General features: G+C 39.2%; 1 protein-coding gene across 1 annotated transcript in view; it reads right to left on the reverse strand.

Annotated features, from left to right (window-relative positions):
- Positions 1-4,131: 4,131 nt before the first annotated feature.
- Positions 4,132-22,703, reverse strand: part of KCMF1 (potassium channel modulatory factor 1) — a 44,163-nt gene continuing 25,591 nt past the window's right edge. The window contains exons 3-7 of the mRNA XM_066181594.1: positions 18,550-18,689; positions 11,986-12,087; positions 8,094-8,268; positions 5,698-5,980; positions 4,132-4,766 (exon numbers count right to left, since the gene is read on the reverse strand). Coding sequence (XP_066037691.1) covers positions 4,505-4,766; positions 5,698-5,980; positions 8,094-8,268; positions 11,986-12,087; positions 18,550-18,689 — 962 coding nt within the window. The 3' untranslated portion in view covers positions 4,132-4,504. The remainder of the gene's footprint in view (positions 4,767-5,697; positions 5,981-8,093; positions 8,269-11,985; positions 12,088-18,549; positions 18,690-22,703) is intronic.

A 22,703-nucleotide genomic window follows, 5' to 3' on the forward strand; every position in this document is an offset into this window, starting at 1 on the left:
AACAGCAAAGTACCCATGTGGCAAAGCAGACAAGTGTCTCAAAGGTGGAGCTGTGCACACATCTGAATGTTTGGTTTCTGCACCAAACTACACTGTCCACAAACTTAACAGAGAGCACAACTCTGTGCCAAGATGGAAATCCAACCTGAGCGAACGGCAGAGAATGGAAAACTGCCACGGAATTGATCAAGGTAGTCACAACTAAAACATGCAGTGGATGCATTTTCACTGTTCATCACACCATCGTGGGAAAGAGCCTTTGTCTTTGAGACAAACAAAAACGTTCCAAAAAACTAATCCAGGCCTCTTATTAAAGCAGATCAGAAGTTACAGACAGACCATATTGATATTCTAAAAAGCTTTCCAGGGACATTCACATCCACTCTTTACACTGTTTTCCATACCACTTTAACACATAGAATCCTGGTCTGGCTCTATGCCTTTCTGCCTGCCCCACCCCCAACACGGCTCTATGGCAGCTCTCCCCAGAATGGAACCCGGAACTGGCGACAGCGCGGGAAAGGACACAGCAGGATCGGGAGCAGCGTCAGCCGTGCGGGGGTTCTGCCTGACAGCACAGACGGCACGGCACACACAGCACACACGGCACACACAGCACACATAGCACGGCACATAAGGTGGTGGGCCAGGTGCTCCCCCTGCACCTGCAACTGTCAGTTTCCTTGAGGTTATTAGGTACACTCCCTGTTCCCAGGAATGTGTTGCTCAACAAACTTGTTTTCTACTGAATAGCCTTGGAAACTAATGTTTTTCTGAATCACAGCTGGAGTAAAATAATATTGTTACTGGACTTACGAGAAAAATTACTGACCTGGATTGAGTCCAGGATGGAAATTGATTTATGTCTAAAGCCAAGCATCTCACAATCCCATGACCAGGGTCCTACAGGAGGCCCTTTGAGCCCCCAGTGGCTGTGCCAGCACCTCCCTTGGAGCAGGATGTGCCTCTCAGTGCTCAACAGCCCACAGGTTTGAGAACTCAAAGGAGCCTCATCAAAAACTGACAGTGGAGCCTGGGCTGCCCCCCCCTCCTTGAGGCTGAAGCCTTTGCCCACTGAGAGATGCCAAGGGATCCAGTGTATTTCACCAAACTCCGGGGAGCTTTTAACAGGTGCTTTGTACATATGCACACACACATGAATATTTGAATATATACATGTCTGTGTCTGTGTGAATGTGTAAAAACTGACTTCAACACTTTATAGAAAGGGTAGCATCAATGTTGCCACCTTAGATTCAAAATTAAGTTACTGTTGTGGTTACGGTAAATCTTAAAGAATCATTCTGTAAGAGCTAAATCAATGATTAAGTGCTGCCAGATCCTTTAGACATAAAGCACTGAGCAATTCCAAGGGTAGATTTGGCAAGGGGTCCATTGTGAACCTTGTGACTCAGTGGGAGCGTCTCCCTTCACCCTCTGCAGCCTTATTTTCTCCATCCTCACCCTTTTGCATCCTCGGTCTCTCTTGTGTGTCACTCCAGATTGATTACAATCCAGTCCTCCTTTGCGTGCTTTATCTACGTGGTAACAGAGCAAACATTGCCATAGAAAGTAGTTGTGCTTTTACAAATTTGTTATAAAATTGCTCTTGCTGATACCTTTTAAAGTGCTTCTTTACATGACCTCGATCACCCAAGTCACAGTACTAAGGCTCCTGTTCCAGGGAGGGGGTTATCCATGTTGAGTGTGGGGATGTGGTCTTGGGGCGAATCTTTTTTATCGCTATTTTGTAATTTTCTTTTCCTCTCACATGGAAAAGGCAGTAACACCCTGTGGGATCCCCTCCAAAGCTAATGGAGGCTGTAGTCACTGCAGCCCAAAGCACCCTAAAAATAAATGTTTTGGAAATAACCCAAAAATACTACCTTGGCAAAGCTTACTCTGAGAAGGAAAAACACTTTCTGCAAATAGAACTTGACAGATGACCAGAATACCTTCCCAGTAGCCATGTCGGGTTTTTTTTTTTTTTACCAAAAATAATAAAGGTCAAACAGCCTCACAAACCACTGAAGATTTGTACAAGTTAACATGATGTCCAAAGATACTTCTAAATCCAAGGTAGTGTGTTTTCAGTCTCCGAACAAACATGGGTAGCACTGGTTTGCATGCCCTTCCAAGCAAGTGTGGTGCTGCCTGGAATTTGCAGTGTAAGAGACCAGCCTTAACCAATACAAAACAGCACACTGAGAAGAATCTGTTCTAAATGCATCTTGGTCTATGCAGCCTTCAATTCACCTACCTGTGAAGAGCTTAGGATTACATGCTTCATCACCTGCCAAAGCACTTGATTTTAAAACATATTTATATAAACCACCCAGAATGTCTACACAAACTGATTTTGTGTTGGAAGATACAGTTAGAATTAAAGGCAGATCCAAAAATTTCTGGAACAAAACTGTCTGGAAAATACATTAAAGCCAAAGAGAATCAACTGAACAACAGTCTTGAAAATGCTTTATTGAACCGTGTGTCTTACTGTTATGTGCAGAAGATGTGTTTGAAAAACTACGGCTTGAAAAATTTTTGAAAGTCTTCAACAATCAATAAAAAAGTCCCCTACTGGGGTAACTCTCAGGGTAACCAGAGGCTGTATGTAAAGTTTTCTGTTGCAGAAACTGAAGGAAAAAAAAAAAAAACAAACCAAAAAAAAAACAAAAAAAAAAAAAAAAAAAAAAAAAAAAAAAAAAAAAACAACCAAAAAAAAACCAAACCAACCAAAGCTAATGCTGCTCTATATAAAAACAATCGAGATTTGATGATTTAAAAAAAAACAAAACAAAACAACCAAAAAAAACAGTAAGGAACTTAAACTTCAGTCCATGGGGTTGGTTTTTTCCTGCTGTTATTTTGGATTAGCATACATGTCACAGTTCTGCTGAGAACACTATGTGGTATCCAAGTCATTACATTTACTCTACAATGCTGCTGAGATGAGAGGATACAGAGAAAGAGAGGGGGTGAGGTGAGAGATCTGGAAAGACATCATTATGACATACGCCTAGTTTAAATTTTCATCAGAAGCTGTGTGCACTTTTTTATGATCTAACTTCACATTCAAAAAAACCCACCAAAAAACTCCAACCAACCAAGCCAACAGAAAAAACCCTAAACAATAACAAAAAACCAACCAAACAAAAAACCCCCAAACAAACAAACAAACAAACAAACAGAGAAAAAAAAAAGAGGAAAAAAAAAAGAAAACCAAACCCAACACCAAACATACCCCTTCTGTCCTTGCTTTGGGGCTATTATAAATTTCTATCCACAAGAACACCATACTCTTTTTTTTCCAAACCAGTAGGATTAACAATATAGGCATGTAGGTGGCATGATTCAACTAAAAGGCTTTTTTCCAACTTTTTTTATACCAGTAAAAATAACCAAAAGAAACAATAAATAAAAGGTGCTAAAGTTAGCATTAAGAATTTCTTGTAATATACTGACAGTCTGGGAATCCAAATTCTCAAGCTCGCCTGATACTGTCAGGTCTCTGCAAACTATGAAAGAAATACATAAATAACTCAAAATATGATTGAGGCTGTGAAAGGCTTTTAAACTAAGACAACAGGATCCAGATTAACTTTTTTTTTTAAGAAACACAGTGAATATATGAATTGTCTACACCCGAATAAAACATATTTAACAATTAAAAAATTTTAACAACCACAACAAAGAAAAACTTTAAACAAAAGTGAACATCATTTGATTTTAGGGCACACATAAGCCCCTTGCAGTAGCTTCCAGCAGTGGCCTTACTGTTGTGTCTCCTACAGATGCATTAAATGAAGTTTAACTCCACTTTGCAGTAACGACTGAGAGGGCAACATAATGGTCACATTCAGCAAAATGCCACACCTGGGTCACGACAACGTACCCCACTGCAGAGTTTCCATCCTGTGCAGGAACAGCACATGAAGATGTCATTCTGTCACATATTATTAAAAAGCTACTTTGTGGCCACAAACTGCTACCCAGCACTAACCTTTTTCATCACCTAAACTTGGAATAATGGGAAAGCTTTGTGTTTTTTAGTTTTACTCCTTGTATTTAAGTTTTTAAATGACAAGGTCACTAAAACTCATGCACACTGCAAAAAACGTCATGCAGTAGTTAAGGTAAACCATCCAAGCAGTTTTTATTCATTAATATTCATAAATACACACAGCAGCTTCATTAGAGATTTTTCATTTTTTTTCCTCTTCAGATTGAATGTGGAGTATTAGGAGAGCCTTTTGCATGTCAAGGTACAGGACACAGAGCCTTCTGCTCAGCACTGCAACCTACATTTACCTGCTAGAAGTAAAAATTAGTTAAGTGGAAATGATTATCATATATATCTTTTCTCTCTTTCTTTTGAATGTACACAATGTAACAAGAGTGACAGACCTGAAATTACAATCACCAGAACAAACCCAAGATAGTTGTTGTCCACTTTCATTGGCAAATACAGCACAGAGGACATTGTCTGCAAAGTGGGATGTCATCAAAGAGGAGGTGGAGGAGGCTCATTTCCTTTATTACTCTCTTTTAAATTTAGGTTTTCTAAAGCAACATCTAGAGGCATAATATCTACACAGCCCATAGCACCAAAATCTGCAATCTCCCCCCGCTCATCCTCATCTGAGGAGGAACTTTCTTCCTGCATCAAGGTGGACAGTAGAAGCTCCTGAACAAACAGGCTGCAGTCTGCCCGTTCGCTTTCCATTGACTGACGTTCTGCTTCTGACATCTTCGGATCACTCAACCTGTGCAGCACCAAGGGAAGAGAAGACAGAGTTGCTGAAAGCCCATTTCACTAGTAACACCACCAATAGGCTGAGATGTGCTCAGAAACTGCTCCTTCAGGATAGCCCTACCTGCCCTGCAACACATATAACACTTGACTACAACAGGCATGGCCTTTACCTACCCACCCTCTCCCTGCTGCTGCAACAGCATTAGCAATAGAGCCCAAAGTTAGAGGAACATCAAAAACTGTTTATGAGCTTTCCTGCTATTCAAGAAGTTTTTTAGGAAGGGCTGGTGCCATATCCTGGACATGCAATTATAGGCCTCCTTTGTTTCCACATCAGCTTCTAAGTTCACATTGGCCACAAAACACATCACTGCACATGTAAAACCTATGCATGGATTACTGAACCTAATTCCACTTCTACTAAGGTACACTGCATGCCCTGATACTAGCAAGGAAATTGCTCACTCCAACTCTGAAAGTCACAGTCTGTGACACTTGTTGGTGCTTTGATTAAGGTTCTCAAGTGAACTTCTGACTGAAAGATGTCACATGGCATTATTCTGAACTTAGAAAAATCCACTTGACTCAAATTCAGGCACAGGAGCTGCTGAAATTACCACACTCTTTCACAATACCAGAGGAACAGAAGTATGCTTACAGAGGGTGTGGCAGTGGAGATTTGGAAAATATTTTTATTTCAGGTCACTAGTCAGTGTTCTAGAAGAACTGGGATGACACAGGAGGTGAATCCTCTTTTAAATAATCCTGGGGTCTAAGTACAATTTCTAAACTAGGTTAAGTATTCTGTTAATTAATGCCATCCTAGGCATGTGCCTGACTCCAAACATATAAGCTTCATCAAGCTCTGTATCTCTATTAGAGAACTAAGGTAAACAGAAATTATAAGAGGTAAATACAAGTAAATACACTGAACAAATTACCTTGTCAGAAGGAACTGGGAATTCTGGATAGTCTGCTGACTGTTCTCTGTGTTAGATGTGTTGGTTGTTGTTGTAGATTGTGTCATACTGGTGTTGACATTGATCGTGTTGGTGCGTCTGGTTGCATTGCGTGCAGTCTCCAGTTGCTGTCTTGCTGCCTGTGCATGTTGCCGTTCCAACTGCAGTTGCATCTGCAGCTGCTGTAACTGAGAAGCAGAAGGGCCAGAGGAGTTGAGCTGTCCTCCTGCAGAACGTCTCACACCTGATAGCTGGGATAAAAGCTCTGCCAGAGAAGAGAAAGATTCTATGACTTAAGATCGTAAATGAGCATTACACAGCAGAATAAATACACCCTGAATTCCAGTGCATCAATTCCATTTCTTTTTCAACTTACATCAAAACCCAACAATGTACAGAGAAGACTATGAAGATTAATGCCCATAAAGATTAAGACTAATTTATGCATATTTAGTCCAAATAATAAGACAAGGTTTAAAGTCTCGACAACATCAGGAGAGTCAATCTACAGGCAGCCTGGCGAAAAATGTCCTCTGCAGCCACTCTCTGAAACTTCAAGTCAAAATAGCCACTGACTAAGAAACTTCTTTATTTTGGCTTTGGATGCTGACTTCTTTTTTTCCTTTCAACAAGTGTTCCCTCAAAACACAAGTTTCATCTGCCCAATTATCCCAGAGGGAAGCTGTGTTGCAGCCAAGAGAGAAATACTGTACCATTGCTTCAAACATTTGGTAAAAGAAATTCAGTTAAGAAAACATATAAAATCACTGCTTCACATCAAAAGCACTCTGCATGAATTCTTATTTTTGTCACAAAACCCCCTCTGTTACTAAAATGTTCCAATTCAGAAGAATGGAATGCTCTTTGCAAATTTTATCCACAAAGTTTTTTTTAAAGAAGTATTAGCAGCAAGTTACTGCTCAGTGCATTCCTGCATAATCTTTCCTATGCCCTGTGCAGAAGGTACTTCTTATCTCAGATGCCTCCTGCAGTTGATGGAATGGCAGAGAAAGAGGGGACAATCCTGCTCATACCCCTCTCGTCTACATTGCAAAGTTAATATATAGGTCATGACAACTTTTCTTCCACTGTATTAACAAAATGTAATCATCCTAGAGCAAGCTGTTTTTGAAGGAACAAGGCAAAGTATGAACTAGAGACGTCAAGTAATTTTCACCAACACTGACAGCAGCACCAAAATTAAGTAAATTTTAATTACTAGAGAATGCCACAGGGAGGGAAAAAAAGTTTATGAAAAGTCACTGATGCTATAAACTTTAAATAGAAAAGTTACTGTGGTCTTTCCTATTTATTACTCCAGTAAAAGGCAGACATGTTAAGCTCACAAGCAAGATTAAGATATATTTATTCTCAAAATAAATATTCCTAAATATTACAAGCTAAATCTTGGAATATAGAGAAGCAGTATTTTGGAAAAAGGTGTGAACTCAAAACAATCATGGAACAAGATGGACACCCAGCTCAGTGTGCTCCAAATGCAGAAACACATCTTCAGAAGAGAATAGATGCAGAATGACATTTTATCCCACACTTACTGCTGCTAAGTGGGAAGGTCCTGCAAGGCTGAAAACAAACTTCAGCAGTCACTTCACATTTTAAATGAGCTGAAGCAGCTGCCCTGGCAAAAGAAAGAGGATGTCTTGCACTGGAAGCTTCAAGAACATCCTCCCTCTTCGAACAAACTCACCTATGACCTCACTTGTTTTTTTTGTGTTGATGGGCTACTTCTTCACAGCTAATTTAATGAGTTACATCAGGTTACACCAGGCCAGCAGACTATCAGAGCCATCAGAAGGCAGGCAAAGGGGACCATGATTAAGGAAGGTAATGGATCCACAGCTCTCCTTTCAGGGGCAATGCCTCATTAAGCCAGATGGCTGGCTATCTCCCCCTGAAGAAGTCACAGCCTGATAATGGCAAGTTCCAGTTTGAGCACTGTCTCCTTTGCACCTGAAGTAAAGGTGGATTTGTGACAGGCATTCTGAGGTTTCCCTGACATATGGGTATGGTCAAAGACCATGGCATTAAAATGTTCTGATTTCCCCATAGACAAAACTGTATTTGTTTTCAAAATTGTCCTCACTCTCTATTTTTTATTCCTTGTAAAAAAAAGTTATTTTTCACATCAAAGCTAAAAATAGAACAAACAAGCTATTTCTGGGAATCCTAAATACACAGCCTAATTAGTTTCCGATGTTGACTGTAAGAACACCCTTTCCCTCTTCACCCACTCTGTGGGATGCTGTGCCAGTACAGGCAGCTTCACAGCAACACGGAGCAGGGCAACTACAGTTGTCTTTCATTCTCCTTCCTCTGGAAGAGGACAGTGGGGTAAAATTTGTGGTTACAGCTCTTACCAGCTATAGGATCCATGGCTTCTCTATTGCTTGGAGAATACGAACTCTGAGAAGACGAAAGCCCACCAGGGGAACTGGTCGTAAAGTGCATGTTTGATCTACGAGCACGGGGACCTCCCAAACCCCGGCCTGGGTGGAACATCCTACGTACATGCCGAACGCCACTCGATTCATCGTAGGCAAGAAGTTAAGAAAACAGAACTGTTTGGCACTGAGTGTTAAACGACCATTAAAGGACATTTGATGGGTCAAATACTCAGGTATACTGTTCTTGATTCATACAGTAATGATTCAACTTCTGAAGCAAAGCTAAGGTACACTGTAGCTATGCTACAGATCAGACTTACTGATCTGGTAACTTCTTTTTTTAATCAATTTTTCTATGAAAACCCACACAAATCCATGTTCAGCCAAGCTTACTACTGAGACAGGGATTTCAGTTCTCCCTCTCAATTCTTACATTAAGTATCAAAAATAATGCTTACTGCAATTCCTATCAGAATAATTACTGAATTCCTTTCGACTTCTGTATTTCATGCGTTTATCCAAGAAATTTCATCACTTAAGTCCTGAGGAAACTGTAGGTTTCTGGAGTATTCAGCACATTTACCATATCCCTTTGTTTCACCTTTCTTCTTACAGCCCAAGAAGTATCACTAATTCCAGTATGATGATGCGTTTTATTTTCTCTTTTTCTCCCGCTTTCTCCTATCAAATGCTTGTATTTTGTGTCACTTGTTTTACTGGTTCTCATATAAATTGAAGTAATCAACAAATTTAAAGATTATTTTCATCATAAATTTGTTAACATTACTTCCTCCAAGACAGTCCAGACAAAGCTGCTTCTTAAAAATGGCTAGCATGACTCACTGGTGAAAAATGAAGTAGCATAGGCTTTATTAATTTATTTTAGTTATTACTGTAACTTAGCTTACAACTCCATCTCTGATGTTTTTTATAATAGTATGGTTACCACTCATATGGTATCAATTTCTGTGTAAGGGTAGCTTCCAATGTACTTCTCATAAATCACAGTTATGAGGCAGAACCTTAGGATGTCGTAGAGGTCAAGAACTTAAGACTGAAAGGTATGAGTTGACTTCCTACAGCTAGAGAGAGCTTCTGGCCATTACAAGAGTTTACAGCCTTTGCTTCTTTCGAAACTCCTAGTTATACTACGGTTTAAAACTTAACATCTAGGGTGCAAGAGGAAAACCTCCCCAGCACAGAACACACTTTGCTTAGTACAGAGCATCTTGCACCTCTGAGTGTGCCAATTTTGGATGCTGCTGGATGTGAGTTGCTAAATTAGCTGGACTACAGACCCTATGTAGTTTGGCAAGCTTTTCAATAACTAAACATGTTGGAACAGGATAGTATCTGGGGATTTTTCAGGCAGACACAGGACTCTGAGGTAACTTTCCCAACTGCAGCTTTTAAAGGGATTTGAGATAAATGTCATTCTTCAAACACCAGCTAAGCATGCATTTGACTATTACCAGCTATGCTAGAGTAAGAAAAGACTTTGCAAGTCTTATCTCATGACAAACATTTCAACTGAATAGTCATGTGAGAACTATTTGTATGATAAATGCTGAAAAGATGTATTTAATGAATCTTCAGATATTTTCCTGCTAAAGAAAGAAACCAGGTTTTAAAGAGTTGTCCACAGACCACAGGAATAAATGACACACTGTGCAATAGCCGCACAAGGTTTGTAGTACAAAACACATGTAGTGTTTTGGGACAACTTTAGGAAAAAACCCTAAAATTAACTGAATATGTTTTACTCTAGAAAACAAGCCGAGAGCCTTCTCTATCTCCTTTTTGTACATGAAGGCAATTACATGAAATGGAGAGTTCTGTACAGTTTCAACTTTATATTCAGCAATATAACGGTGTATCAGAGAGTGACAGTCTGTATTTCCTACACTGCCAGACCCTGAGTGAAATCTTCTCTTCCTTTTTTCCTGTCTTAGATATCCCTGTTTCTAGATATTATGTAGGGTCCAATGTCAAACAGTCACTTCAAGAAACTTTTTACCAGGTTTTGGAAATCTGGCAACACTGGACACCAACACAATAGAGTACAAGCCAGAAATTCTAAAGGTATTATCTTTAATCGTGGGCATTGTATTTCCAAAACAGATCCATTTTGGGACAACTGAAACCTTCCCCTGTACTTGAAAGAAAATTTGTCTTTTCTAGCTCAAACATTCCACCAGTAAAAGTTACCTAGTGGCACCTCTGGTACTTAGGGGTGAGAAAATGCAGCAGTATCCTGAATTCTAATCAAGTATCTTGTGCATTTTAGTAGGACATTAATTTCACACTGTAGCTGGAAAAATTTAAACTTCCTGCCGTACAGTTAAGTCAATGTTGGAAGCCCACAGTTAGAGCTCTGGCACACTGCTATGTAGTTATGTAATTCTTGTTAGAAAAAACTTAATTAGGCAGGTGTTATGAAAATCTCACAGTTGGTACAATGAGCAGAACTAAAAGGACACAAACTACATCAGCCATCAAATAACATTTCAGGGTTGTCCAAAGGCCAGGAAAGATCCAGTGGTCTGAAGATATTCTCCCCTCACCAGTCTTACCCCACCTCCTCCGGAAAGGGAGGATGGCATGACTCCTGGCCACTGAGGACCACAGGGATGCTGGGGATCAAGCTTTCATGGTCAGAGCCACCACATTCATCACCCTGCTGCTCCTGAGTGCTGAGAGCTCTACTCCTGTCCCTGAGAAAGGCAAGTACAGGTAACTGCTTTCATCTGACTTGGTACTGGTTTTTCTATCACTTTTGCATAATTTCACAGAGCCAATCTACATCCAAACTCCTTTACACTGATCCAATTATTGCATAGTAATTAACCTGCATATTTATTCTGTCCTGACCTTAAACCATGTTAATACTAACAAACTTAAATACAATCAAAACCAATAATAACTAAAGTGGGGCCAACACCTCAAATGCTGTTTCCCTTCAATTAGTCTAATTAACTCTGTTTGATAGGGCTTGGATTTTTTTCCCCCAACTGCTTGAACTTACATTATTCTTTGTTTCTTTTTAAAAATCTCTGAACAAAAAAGCCACTATCAAAGTTATAATGAAGTCTTTTTTTCTGTTTGTTTAAATAAGACACAAAGGAATAATTCAGAGATTACTTACTGTAGGCATGCTACATAGCTTGCATGTCATTAAATAAAAGCCCAAACCAAAAGATATTTTACCAGTTAATCCTAGGGAGGAAAAAAAAAATTTAAAAGGAGAACAAATATTCCTATAACAAGGATGAAAAAAATCCCAACAGTTCCAGCTCTTCAGCCATCATAGACAAACATGTCCACAACTGCCTGCTAAAGTAACTGAAGGACAACATCCCATTACCCAGAAAATCTGAAGGTTTTCTGAGTTGTATTACAAAATGTCAGTAACGCTACAAAATTACATTATTAAAAGATTGTGTTAAAAGTAGTTAAGCAAGTTTACAATCTCTTGTTACAAGCAGCTATGCTTGAATCACCTTTATGTCATAAATATATACAGCACTGTATCTTGATACATAAAACAGCACCAAGAGTAATCATGAGGCAGAATAAAACACAGCACAAGTAGAAAAAAACCTCTGTGTGTCAAAATCCTTTAAATGTTTCCGCTGTTAGAGCAAAATCACTTTCAAGTATACCTACAGGTCTGTGCATAGTCTGACAATTACAGTTTTTTTAAACCAGCAGATGAACCTTTTTATTTTTAGCATACATTTCTTTAGCAACCCGAGTACCAGGAAATACAGAATATGATTCTTTTTTAACTATAAAAGTCAAACCAAGTCACCATGACTACTAGGTGAAACAGATTAGCCTCTTTGCCTCAAATTTGAAAGGATATTAAATCTCTAGGAGCTCTGTGTTCCAGTGTAAGATGAGCTGCAAAATCATCTGTTACGTGATTCGGATCCCCACCAGGCAATGCTGCACATATTGGACAAATCTGAAATGACAAAGCAAGGAAAAAACCCAACTTTATAAATATTACAAGAAACAGAACTTGTATAAAGTCAATCACTAGACATGGGCTCTTATGCTTTAAAATCACATTTTGGTATTCACAAACACTTGGATATCAATGTATTCAATAAATTCAGAATAATTACTGAAGTGCAGACATTAATTTACTCATCTTTTACTCTGTGAATTTCAGAATACTATGAAAACCAGAGCTAGGGTTCTTAAAATCAATTTGCAGTATCTTGAGTATTTTTGCATGCCAATTCTGCCACAGACACTAGAGTCCAATCATACAGGAACACTATTTGCCTGCTTGACACTCATCTCAGCAGAGGAATCCGAATGAAACTGCCCATATTTGGGAAGTATCAAGCTGAGACCATCCCACCTAGGAGGGGCAGGTTTGGCAGAGAAGAGCTGATCTCCATACCCCTTTCCACAACAGTATTTTGAGAGCAGGTACTCAGGTCTCTCTTTGGTTTTAGGGGTTTTTTTCCCCACTTCAGTTTTTGGTTGGAGGGTTTTGTTTTCTTTTTTAAACTAAATTACAGTCAACTAAGCAGGCAAATATTACGACTACTATTGGCACAATTATGACTTGTTCTTTGACTCTACAAACAGCATCTTCCACTTTTCTTTCATTTTTAATTTGTATACTTAAGCTGTGGACCTCAAAAGACCATGAGCACTAAGAACATCTGTATAAAAGAGCACACATCTATTGTACTCTCATGGAGGTGAGAACAAGGTCTTGAAATAAGTTTACTGTAAAATCTCAGCTACTTGTGTCAGGAACTGCTGCATCTAATTCCACTTTAATTTTAGTGGCCAGTTCTGAAAGAAAACCAGGCATATAAAAAGCTTTTTGCTACAGTTCCTTCCCTCTTATTTTCAATGTTCAGCATTTCTCTCCACAGATTTTTCACCACTACAGAGGCCAAGCAAGTGCACCACAGGGCATATCAGAGCATATTATATAATAAATACTCAACTATGCCAACATATATAGCTACCCTGTATGGATATAGAAATGGATGTGTACTGGACAGATGGTTCTGAATTCCCTAAACTTCATTACAGCTGCTTAATCTTCTCCTACCAAGAGAACAATACTTTCAAAGCAATCTTCTTTTATTTAAGCTACTCCAAGGAAGCAGAAATCCAGCATAAGCAGAACAACACACTTCTGAAAGCAGGAAATCACCAGAAAATTCTTCGTTAACATGACAAAGGTGTTATGAACAGCACATATTTGTGAATATAATCACATGTCAAAAAAACATCAGTTAAGAAAAGGTTATAACATTGAGTAAGAAGGAATCAAAGTATCCCAACCCAAATTTTAGACATCAACAAAACTTTCAAGAACTCTTGACGAGGGAAAGTTACTCAAGCACTGTTATGCTCAAACAACAATTTAGTTAAGCTCTGAGAGAGTCACAGCAAAGACTGTTGGATCACTGATGAAGCGTGACACAGCTAAAAATAATTTTAAATTATAACATACATGAACAAACGGTGCAGATGAAAGGCAAATGTTGTCACAACTTTCTCTTGAATTCATGAGCATTTGTATTAAGGAATCACCATGCAACCCTGAATGATGACTCCACAGGCCTAAGTTAATCCTACTCACAGAATATCTGCCACTTTCCAGAACTTTGCTTGTATTACCACTACTTTCCCATTTACATACTAAGTAACCACTTTAAGTGACAGCACTTCTGTAACCTCAACAAGAATCACTGGGATCTTAAGACGATGAACAGGGACATTGAGACGGTCTCAGATTGTCTATTTCATTACTGCAAGAAAAAGCTTTCCCCAGTTTTACCATTGAAGTCTCAACAACCTAGTGCTTACAAAACAATGAGCCTAGTTACCGCCTTCCCAAAGGTGAGGGAAAGCTGCTGCAATGCAATGTAATAGCAGAAAATTTGCATCTCTTTATGAATCAAGACTGAAGAGATAGTATTTTATGAAGTCTTTTAAATCTTTTCTTTTATTTACAGTGCTAGCAGACTTCTAGCTGAACACTGCATTCGACCTGGACCAGTGCAACTAACCTGAAACCTCAACATCAACAAAAACAATCATCATACTGATTTTCCCAGATTCCTCTGCCTTACGACTCTAACCATTGTCCCTGGACATTATATGGGTGAAGAAATACTGGTTCTTTAGAAGAGGAAGAGGGCTCTTTCAGGAACAGGAAGGAAGGCTTGCCTGTTAACTGAGAGAGCAGCTGGGGTGCATTAAAAGCAGTGTCCGGATGGAAGATGACCTGATGGAGATCTTACATGTTGGAATTAAGAAGAAAACAAGCAAAGGGGATGGTATAGGGGTTGTCTACTATAGGCCAACTGACTACAAGGAACAAACTGATCAGGCCCTCCAGAGACACAGAGCAGCTGCCTCACTCTTGCAGGACCTGATCCTCACGGAGGTCTTCAACCACTTCAGCATCTGCTGGAAGGACAACAGATGACTACAATCCAAGAGGTTCCCGGAGCGCACTCAGGGTAACTTCCTCCTCCAAGTGACAAGGGAGCACACGAGGACAGCTGCTATATGGGACTTCATAATTACCAACAAGGAGGTTTCAGTCGGGATGTGAGGGTGAAAGAAAGCCCTGGCTGCAGAGACCTTGACATGGTGCAGTGCAAGATCCTGAGGGCAGGGAAGAAGATGAAAAACAAGATCATGACCCTGGACCTCAGCAAAACAAACTTTGGCCTCTTAAAATATCTGCTCGGAAGAGCTCCATGTGTATGAACCTGGAGAGTAAAGCACCCTCAAGAAAGCCTGTTAATATTGAAAGACCACTCCTCCCGAAACTCGAGAGTTCTCCATCCCAATGAATACGAAGTGAGGCAAAAATGCCAGGAGGCCTACATGGATGATCAAAACACTCCTGGACAAACACAATCACAAAAAGAAAACATACAGAGGTTACCCTCCTGGGGTAAGCCACAGCATAGCCTACCATAAGCATTATCTGAGCATCACAGGGCAACACAAGCAAAGCTAAAGCCCATATGGAACTGAATCAGGCAAGTAACGTCCATGGTAACAAGAAGGTCTTCTAGAAGTGCATAGGAAATAAAAAGATAACTCGGGAAAATGTGGGCCTATTGCTCAAAAGATGTGACACACAACACAGAAGAGGCTGAAGTACTGAATACTTCTTTTGCTATGGTCATCATGGCATGAGCGGTCTTTAGCAACTCCAGTCCCTAGAGAGCAGTGGTAGAGTCTGGAGTAGCGAAGACACTCCCCTGCTGGAAGAGGATTACTCTGCAGAATACTTACATGAACTGGAATACTTAAACCCACAGGCTGCGATGGGTGTGATGCACCAAGAGGTGCTGAGGAAACTTGCAGATGCCATTGAGAGCCTTCTCTCAATCTCTGAACAATCATGGTGACTGGATGAGGTGTTTGAGGACTGGAGTAAAGCAAATTTCACTCCTACCTTAAAGACAGGCAAGTAAGAGGAAGACCTAGGGAATAACAGGCTGGTCACCTGGCTTTGATCCCTGGGAAAGTGAGGAAACTATTGTTTACTATTTTCAGACACTATTAAAGACAAGAAAATCATTAACAGTCGTCAGCACTGGCTTTACAAAGGGAAAGACATGCTTGACCAGTTTCAGAAACTTCAATGCTGAAGTGTCTGGCCTAGTAGATGACTTAGAGTAGGGGAAATTGCCTACCTGGACTTCAAGTGAGACTACTGACACTGTCTCTCACAGGATGCTCAAAGATAAGTTGCTGATGCTCAGGCTGGATAAGCACAGAGTGAGGTAGAGTGAAAACTGTCTCAGTGGATGGGCTCAGAGGGTGGTGAACAGTGGGAATTCTGCTGATTACATAAAACTAGGAGTGGCTGATACGCTAAGGGAGCTGTGCTGCCATTTAGAGTGACCTTAAAAAAACTGAAGAAATGGGACAACAGAAACCTCATGAAGGGGAAGTACGAAGTCTTGCACCTGGACAGAAATAGGCCCAGGAACCAGCACACACTGGAGGCCAGTCATATGGAACACAGCTTTGCAGCAAAGAACCTGGGGTCCTGGTGCACCATGGGCCAGCAGTGTGCTTTTGCAGCAAAGAAAGCCAGTGGTGTTCTGGGCTACACTGAACAGAGAGCGGCCAGCAGCACAAGGGTTGTGATCCCTTGCCTTCACCCAGCACCGGTGCCCAGTTCTCAGCTCCACATACACACACACTGGAAAGAGCTCAGTAAAAGATTACAGAGAGGAATGAAGGAAAGGCTGAGAAAGATGGAACTGTTCAGGCTGGAGAAGGATAGGGTAATGGGGGAAGGATTAGGAATGTCCATGAATACCTGAAGGCAACCTGAAGGGACGATGGAGCCATTGCAGTGACAGGAGAAGAGACAGTGGGCACAGGAGCTTCCTCAAAAACATCAGGAAACACTGAAACATTTTTTGCTGAGGATCACTGAGCACTGGCACAAGCTAACCAGAGAGTTAACTGTGGAGTCACTATTAAAGAACTGTCTGGACAAGGTCTTGAGCAACCAGCTGTATGTGGCCCTGCTCCAGAGGTCCCTTTCAACCTCTTCAGCCCATGATTCGTGCCTGCAGATCCCTAACATTGTTGTACTTACCAATGCCTATACCTGACAAAAATCAGCAGAAAGTATACTGCCTCATGCTGAACATAAAAATGGCAGAATTTAACAGACAAAAAGGTTTTTTGCTTATTCTTTGAAAAACTGGGGGTGAAAAGCCTTAAAGAAAGAAATGATTCTGTCCCTGTAAAGTTCCCTTACATCCCTAAAAATACATGTCCAAAGTAAAATACATTTTCGGAAGGAGATACTCAAACAACTTCAAGCTCAGTATCTAAACATAAATAATTGTCTGAAAGCCTATAACCAGTAACACTTAGAATCCATATAATTTTCCTCTTTACTCATCTTGTCGCCCTTCACTATCTAGTAAGAGTACAGTACCCAAACAATTTTATGTGCATGCACACTAAACATGTATCACAAATGCCAGATTCAAAACTTAGCATTAACAGTAACAATTGTATTCAAGGATTAAAATATTGCCCTTTATCATTGCTTGGAACAATAATAAAGCAGTGTTTTTATGCATCACGACTGATGCATAGAAAGAAAAGTTTTGTGGGATTTTTTTTTTCCATGTAACTGTTTCAGGATTCACCAGAGTAGCAGCTGTCAAGAATCACAAATTTAGGCTTTATGCGTGGGGTTCCAGAAGTCACAACTGCAAACATGGGCATGTCAAGTTTAAAAATCTGGGATTTGCGAACACCCAGTTTTAGGAACATATCACTGACATCAAGTGGTGCAAATCAGAATTGCAATACCAAGCCACCAAACAAAGTAAAGTCATCCAAACGCAGAACGTTCAATGGTTGATGCTATGTTTGAAAGTTGCAAAGCTTAAGAAAAACTCTGAGAGATTGTAAAAATTGCAGTGTGCCACTGAGTTAAATATACTACAGTGCAACTGATTGTGAAGTTAACACTTCCTGTGTTTTAAAGAAAGAACATACACCTTTCAGTCCCCAAAAAGGTGAACAAACACCCTTCCGTATCACCCCTTCACCCAAGTTCCTTATTAGGTTTGAAGAATCATTCATTTTCTTCCACAGAATTCTGTGAAAATTAAGAAAACTAGAAGATTAGAACCTATTTATAACTAATTTCACGCAATGTATTAGTGGTAGGTAATCCACTTCAAGTGTCACTTTTTTCCTAGGTGTCTAGGGTCAAACAGTTTACCACAGGACAGCAACCTCCATGTCATTCTGCTAAACTGCTAACCCAGTTTCTCCTACTCCCAAGGTCAATCAAGACAGAGAGAGTTAACACCTCCAATTAAAGCATTTGTGTTGAAACTTGTTTAAGAAGTGCATTTTAAACCCAATTTAGTGTCCTAACAGTCAGGGATAGGGAAAACCCCCCTGCTTTGACAAGAATAGTTTTAAAACCATTACAGAATCCCAATGCATAAAATAAGAGGTTCATTTAAAAAGCTAATAGAAAACAAAATATCTGCATGTCTTCCTCTTTCTTACAGTTACAGAAGACAAGCGTACCTGTAAGCTTGCAGAACAATTACACACTAATTATGAAAAGGGAGACACAGCTAGACAATAACTGTGAGAACTTTTTAAATTTTGTCTTAGAGTATAACAATCTCCTAAACATGGCAGCCTTTATATCAGGACAACAAACAAAAACTCTAAAAGAAGGAAGCAAACTCATTATAGTATAATACCAGTAAATCACAGAATTCTGTTGTCATTCTCAAATGTAGGTACTTTCCCTCTGACAAAGCATTTAAATGAATACATGCATCAAGAAAGAGAAGACAATTTTTCAGAAATGAGACTATTTAAAATATATTTCCACCATGAATCAAGTTCTGAGGCTTCTTACCACTTCTGTTGATGTTTCTGCATGCTCAGAAGTAACATGTTCTTGAAGAGATGTTTCCGTATAACCCATTTTCCCACAATAAGGACAAGTAAAAGACTGTGGCTGCTCTACAGAGAAAGCTTCTCCACCATAGTACAAGTCTGAAACAGGAACAGATTGAATAGAGGTTACTTTAAAGCAGTATCACCATTAATTCTGTTCACATCAACCTCTGTTCATAAACATACTTCACTGTAATCACTGCTAAATTAACATGTTTTTTTCATTGAAATGGCTATATTCAGGAGGGGTTCAGTTACTGATGAAAAAAAACAAAGACTACATTTAATTTTCATTAGCACACATAACCTAGTTTTCTAATATTTACCAGGAAAAAAGACTTCCATCATGATGCTGCTGATACTGCCAAAATTTCACTGCTCTTATCCCACATACAGGGTCAACTATAGTATTTTTCAATCATGAGATGAAATTTCAGAAGCTGAACTCTTGACAAAACCACAAATTTAGATCAAAATTTCGAAGTCCTCAGTGACACCAAATGTCAGTATTTATGCCATAGTTAAACCACTGCTTTGCAGTAAGTAGTTTCAAAATGTCTCAAATACATAACATACAAGTTTGATAGTGAAAAAGGAAGCTGGGTATCTGTTTCAACTGGTATCTGTTTCACTGGCTTCAACTTTTAGGTGTGTTGAATGTGAGCACTTCTGCACCGCTGATGAAAAGCAGGCACTTTTAAGTTGCTAACATAGAAGTTCCCCAAACTTAAGATTAAAATTTATCAAACCATGCAAGAAGAGAACATTATTCTCTCTCATCCTCTGTAGGTATTTTGTATTTTACAGGAAACATGAATGAGCTTCTCATTCACATCAATACTAAAAAAAAAACCAAACTCCAAACCTAAAAAACCAACCAAACAAAAAAACCCTCTTAAATATCAGATTGCTTAAAAACCTCTACCTATGAAACTCACTGAGACTGGATGAATATGTTTTCAAGTAAGGAAACAGTACCACCTCCAACTTCACAGCTGAGCAAAGGACCCAGGGCCACAACTCAGCTGGAGAGAGTTAAAGAGATGAGCATTCACACAGAGGTATCTTTTCCTTAGATAAACTGTTAGCTCAATACAGATATCAAGAATTTTAGCAGTACACACAGTTCTATCACAGAGGGGGGAGATTTGACAAAACCATCAAATCCTGTGTTGTTCCTTGTTTTCAAAGAATACAAAACAGAACAGTTATTCACTAATAAAAATCTGAGTTCTTTGCAGTCTCCTGATTATATCTCTGGCATGTTTTCCCACTCATACCTCCTTCCACATCCTACTTATAATACACATCAAATATACATGAAAATGCCAAACAAATATGCCTTCCTCTGGAAAGAGAAATATTTAAAAATGCATTTTTATTAAAAAAACCCAGAAGGTAAAACTGGCAAATCTCGGGTTTTATCCTTTGTAAATTTATACCTCCCTTCTTTTTTCCTCTTCAGCTTTAATCTCTCTTACAATCAAAATATCTTTTCTAATGTGAAATACAGATCACCAGATAAATTTTCCTTTAAATTAAAATCTAAGTTAAAAAAATAAGGTTGGTAATCAAGTGGTCTCATGAATCTTTGTGTCTGATTTTGACACTGAAGGTACTGAATGGGTATTTCTCCATCTGTTTTGTTTTAACAAGCACATAAAAAATACTAAAATTATGAACAGTGATGTCCTTGACTACTAAGGGGTCCTTTGCTAATGAAGTTAACTAAGAATTAGAGGTAATATGGGAAGAAATGAAAACACCATGCCCCCATGATTGCAGAAATGAAGCAACCTACAATTCTGGTACCATTTTCATTTACAAATCTATTATTTTAAAATGCAATGTGCCCATGATGGAAGAATTGTCTCTTCTGACTACACGGAAATCTTTCAGATATTAAAATTTTGGTTCATTTCAAAGACAAAAGCAGGAGTCTGTAATTCTTCAAACTCCTCTAGACCTCCCAAGCCCTCTGTTCAAGATGTCTAGGAAGACAAGTAGAAGTATTTAGTAAAAAAGTAAAACCAGATTCAGTCGTATCCCTCTAGGATAAGATCCGTGACCCATATTCCTTAACAACTAGGGGAAGAATACAAAGGAGTAGAAGGATCCGAACACTGTCTGCTGAGGACCCAAGAGTAGTTTTTGAAGTCAGTTTTCAAGCACAACAGTGTTTAGACATTATAGCTTTTCCTTAGTGGGGGAAAAACCCCAAGGAACAACCTGAATTAAATGTGAAAATGAAACCAAAAATATCAGCAGTTTTGCTTTTTTACCCATCTATAGCTACAAAAGTTAAATGTATAATTAATATTAAAATCCAACTAGCACATTCTGAAATTGGTAGGAGGTTAGTTACAAAACAGAAGTATTGGTGCAGAATTCCTTCGATAAAAATCAATCTTTCAAAGAGAGATCTGATTCAGGACTACACTTTCTAACAGCTTGTACTTTTCATTAAGACAACTCTTTACAAGGGTACACAGTATGGAATTTTAGTTCCACTTTTCTTCATATAAGTAATTTCAATGTGATATATACTTAGAGATAGAAATGTTGGTAGGACAGAAGCTGTAGTGTATTCATTTAATCTTCTTCAATGTTTGAAGAAACCGAATGGTGGCAACACACCACTTAACGAAACAAAGTATATATGTTCTTGTATCACTTATCAGGCAGCCATATTACCCTCAAAGCTGCTCCAGAGTCCTGTTCCGAACAAACTATGATGGTCAAATTTAGCATGATACACAATTAGCACACATATCCTGTTCTAGTGTGTGAAAAAGAAAACAATCCAAAAAAACCCACTGAAGTCTCAAGCTGAATTCTGGTGAATCCAGTCAATCCTACAATACACATTAGTACAGCACCATTATTTAATCAGTTCCCCCTGCCTAGGAATTGGGCACAAAATGTGGCAAGACCTTCTGTCACATAACCACTGTATGTGACAGAAAGTGAAGGCACTTTTGAACCAAGGAATGTTCTGTACTTCAATGAAAGTAACACAGTGTGATTTTGGCAGAGAATCCTACTAACAATTTGTATTACTTTCTTTGTCAGTATAGCCACTTTAAAATGATGTGGTAATGGGCAAGCCACATGCTTAGACCCTAAAGCATCCTAACAGTTTAAAATATTTAAGGAAAAAGGAAAGTAGGAAATTTGCTGTGAACTTCTCCACTGTCCTGACAAATTGATCTACAAAAACTACAAAAGTACAGTGGCTGCCTGGTAAGCACATTCCTGTTCTTTACACAGGCCTATTACAATTCTAGTCTTTGACCCCTCTGAAATAAACTAATTGGATTTGTGCTTTAAAGGACTCTTCTCATTACATATGAGACTTCATACTTTATTTTAAGCTCAGTCTCTCTTAAAGCAGCATATCACTCTTGGTGTGTGTTGGAGCATTTTTCCAGTATCTCTTGTGGGGGCTGAGGAACAGCACTGCCATTGCTCTGGATCACATCCCGCTTCAAAATTAATATATAGGTTATTTACTCACTCCTGAAAGATAAATATGGCAACCAAATGGTGCAAGAGTGAACATGCACAACCAGAAAACACTAGAGCTTTTTTACTTTTTTTCAGTGTTCTCATACTGGCTCCTATACTGGTCAGAATCTCAGGGGAAAAAAAATCAGAATGTGTCAAGCTGACAACAAAAGCTCTTTCAGAGTACCTGGAAAAGTCAATCTTCTTGCAGTATATTCTGCAACATTATTACATTGCCTAGGAACTCTAAAAACTGATCATAACTTTCACAGAGATAAACATCATGTGACTTTTTCTATGCTGGAAAGATCATCCATGTTGTCAGCTGTCCACCACAAACAATTTGGTTGCAGCTTCAGGCAGACTGCTTAAGTGAACTCCACAGATATCCACATCTAGACAGTGATGGCCAGAGTGGTGGTGGGATTTAATGGTAAAGGGTCCTTATCATCAGTAGCAGATGTATTTTGGGCAAATGACTTGCTCATCTCCATGTGCACTTTTAGAATCACAAAAATAACTTCCTCTGAAGCGCTTGCACCACTTTTTCAACAGAAGGAGTCCCCACTCTGCTTCCTTGTCCCTGATAAAATACTCATTTTTCAC

Source organism: Chamaea fasciata, unplaced genomic scaffold (genome assembly GCF_029207755.1).
Source record: "Chamaea fasciata isolate MVZ Bird 193981 ecotype frontalis unplaced genomic scaffold, bChaFas1.0.hap1 SCAF_4, whole genome shotgun sequence".
Lineage (NCBI taxonomy): Eukaryota > Metazoa > Chordata > Aves > Passeriformes > Sylviidae > Chamaea > Chamaea fasciata.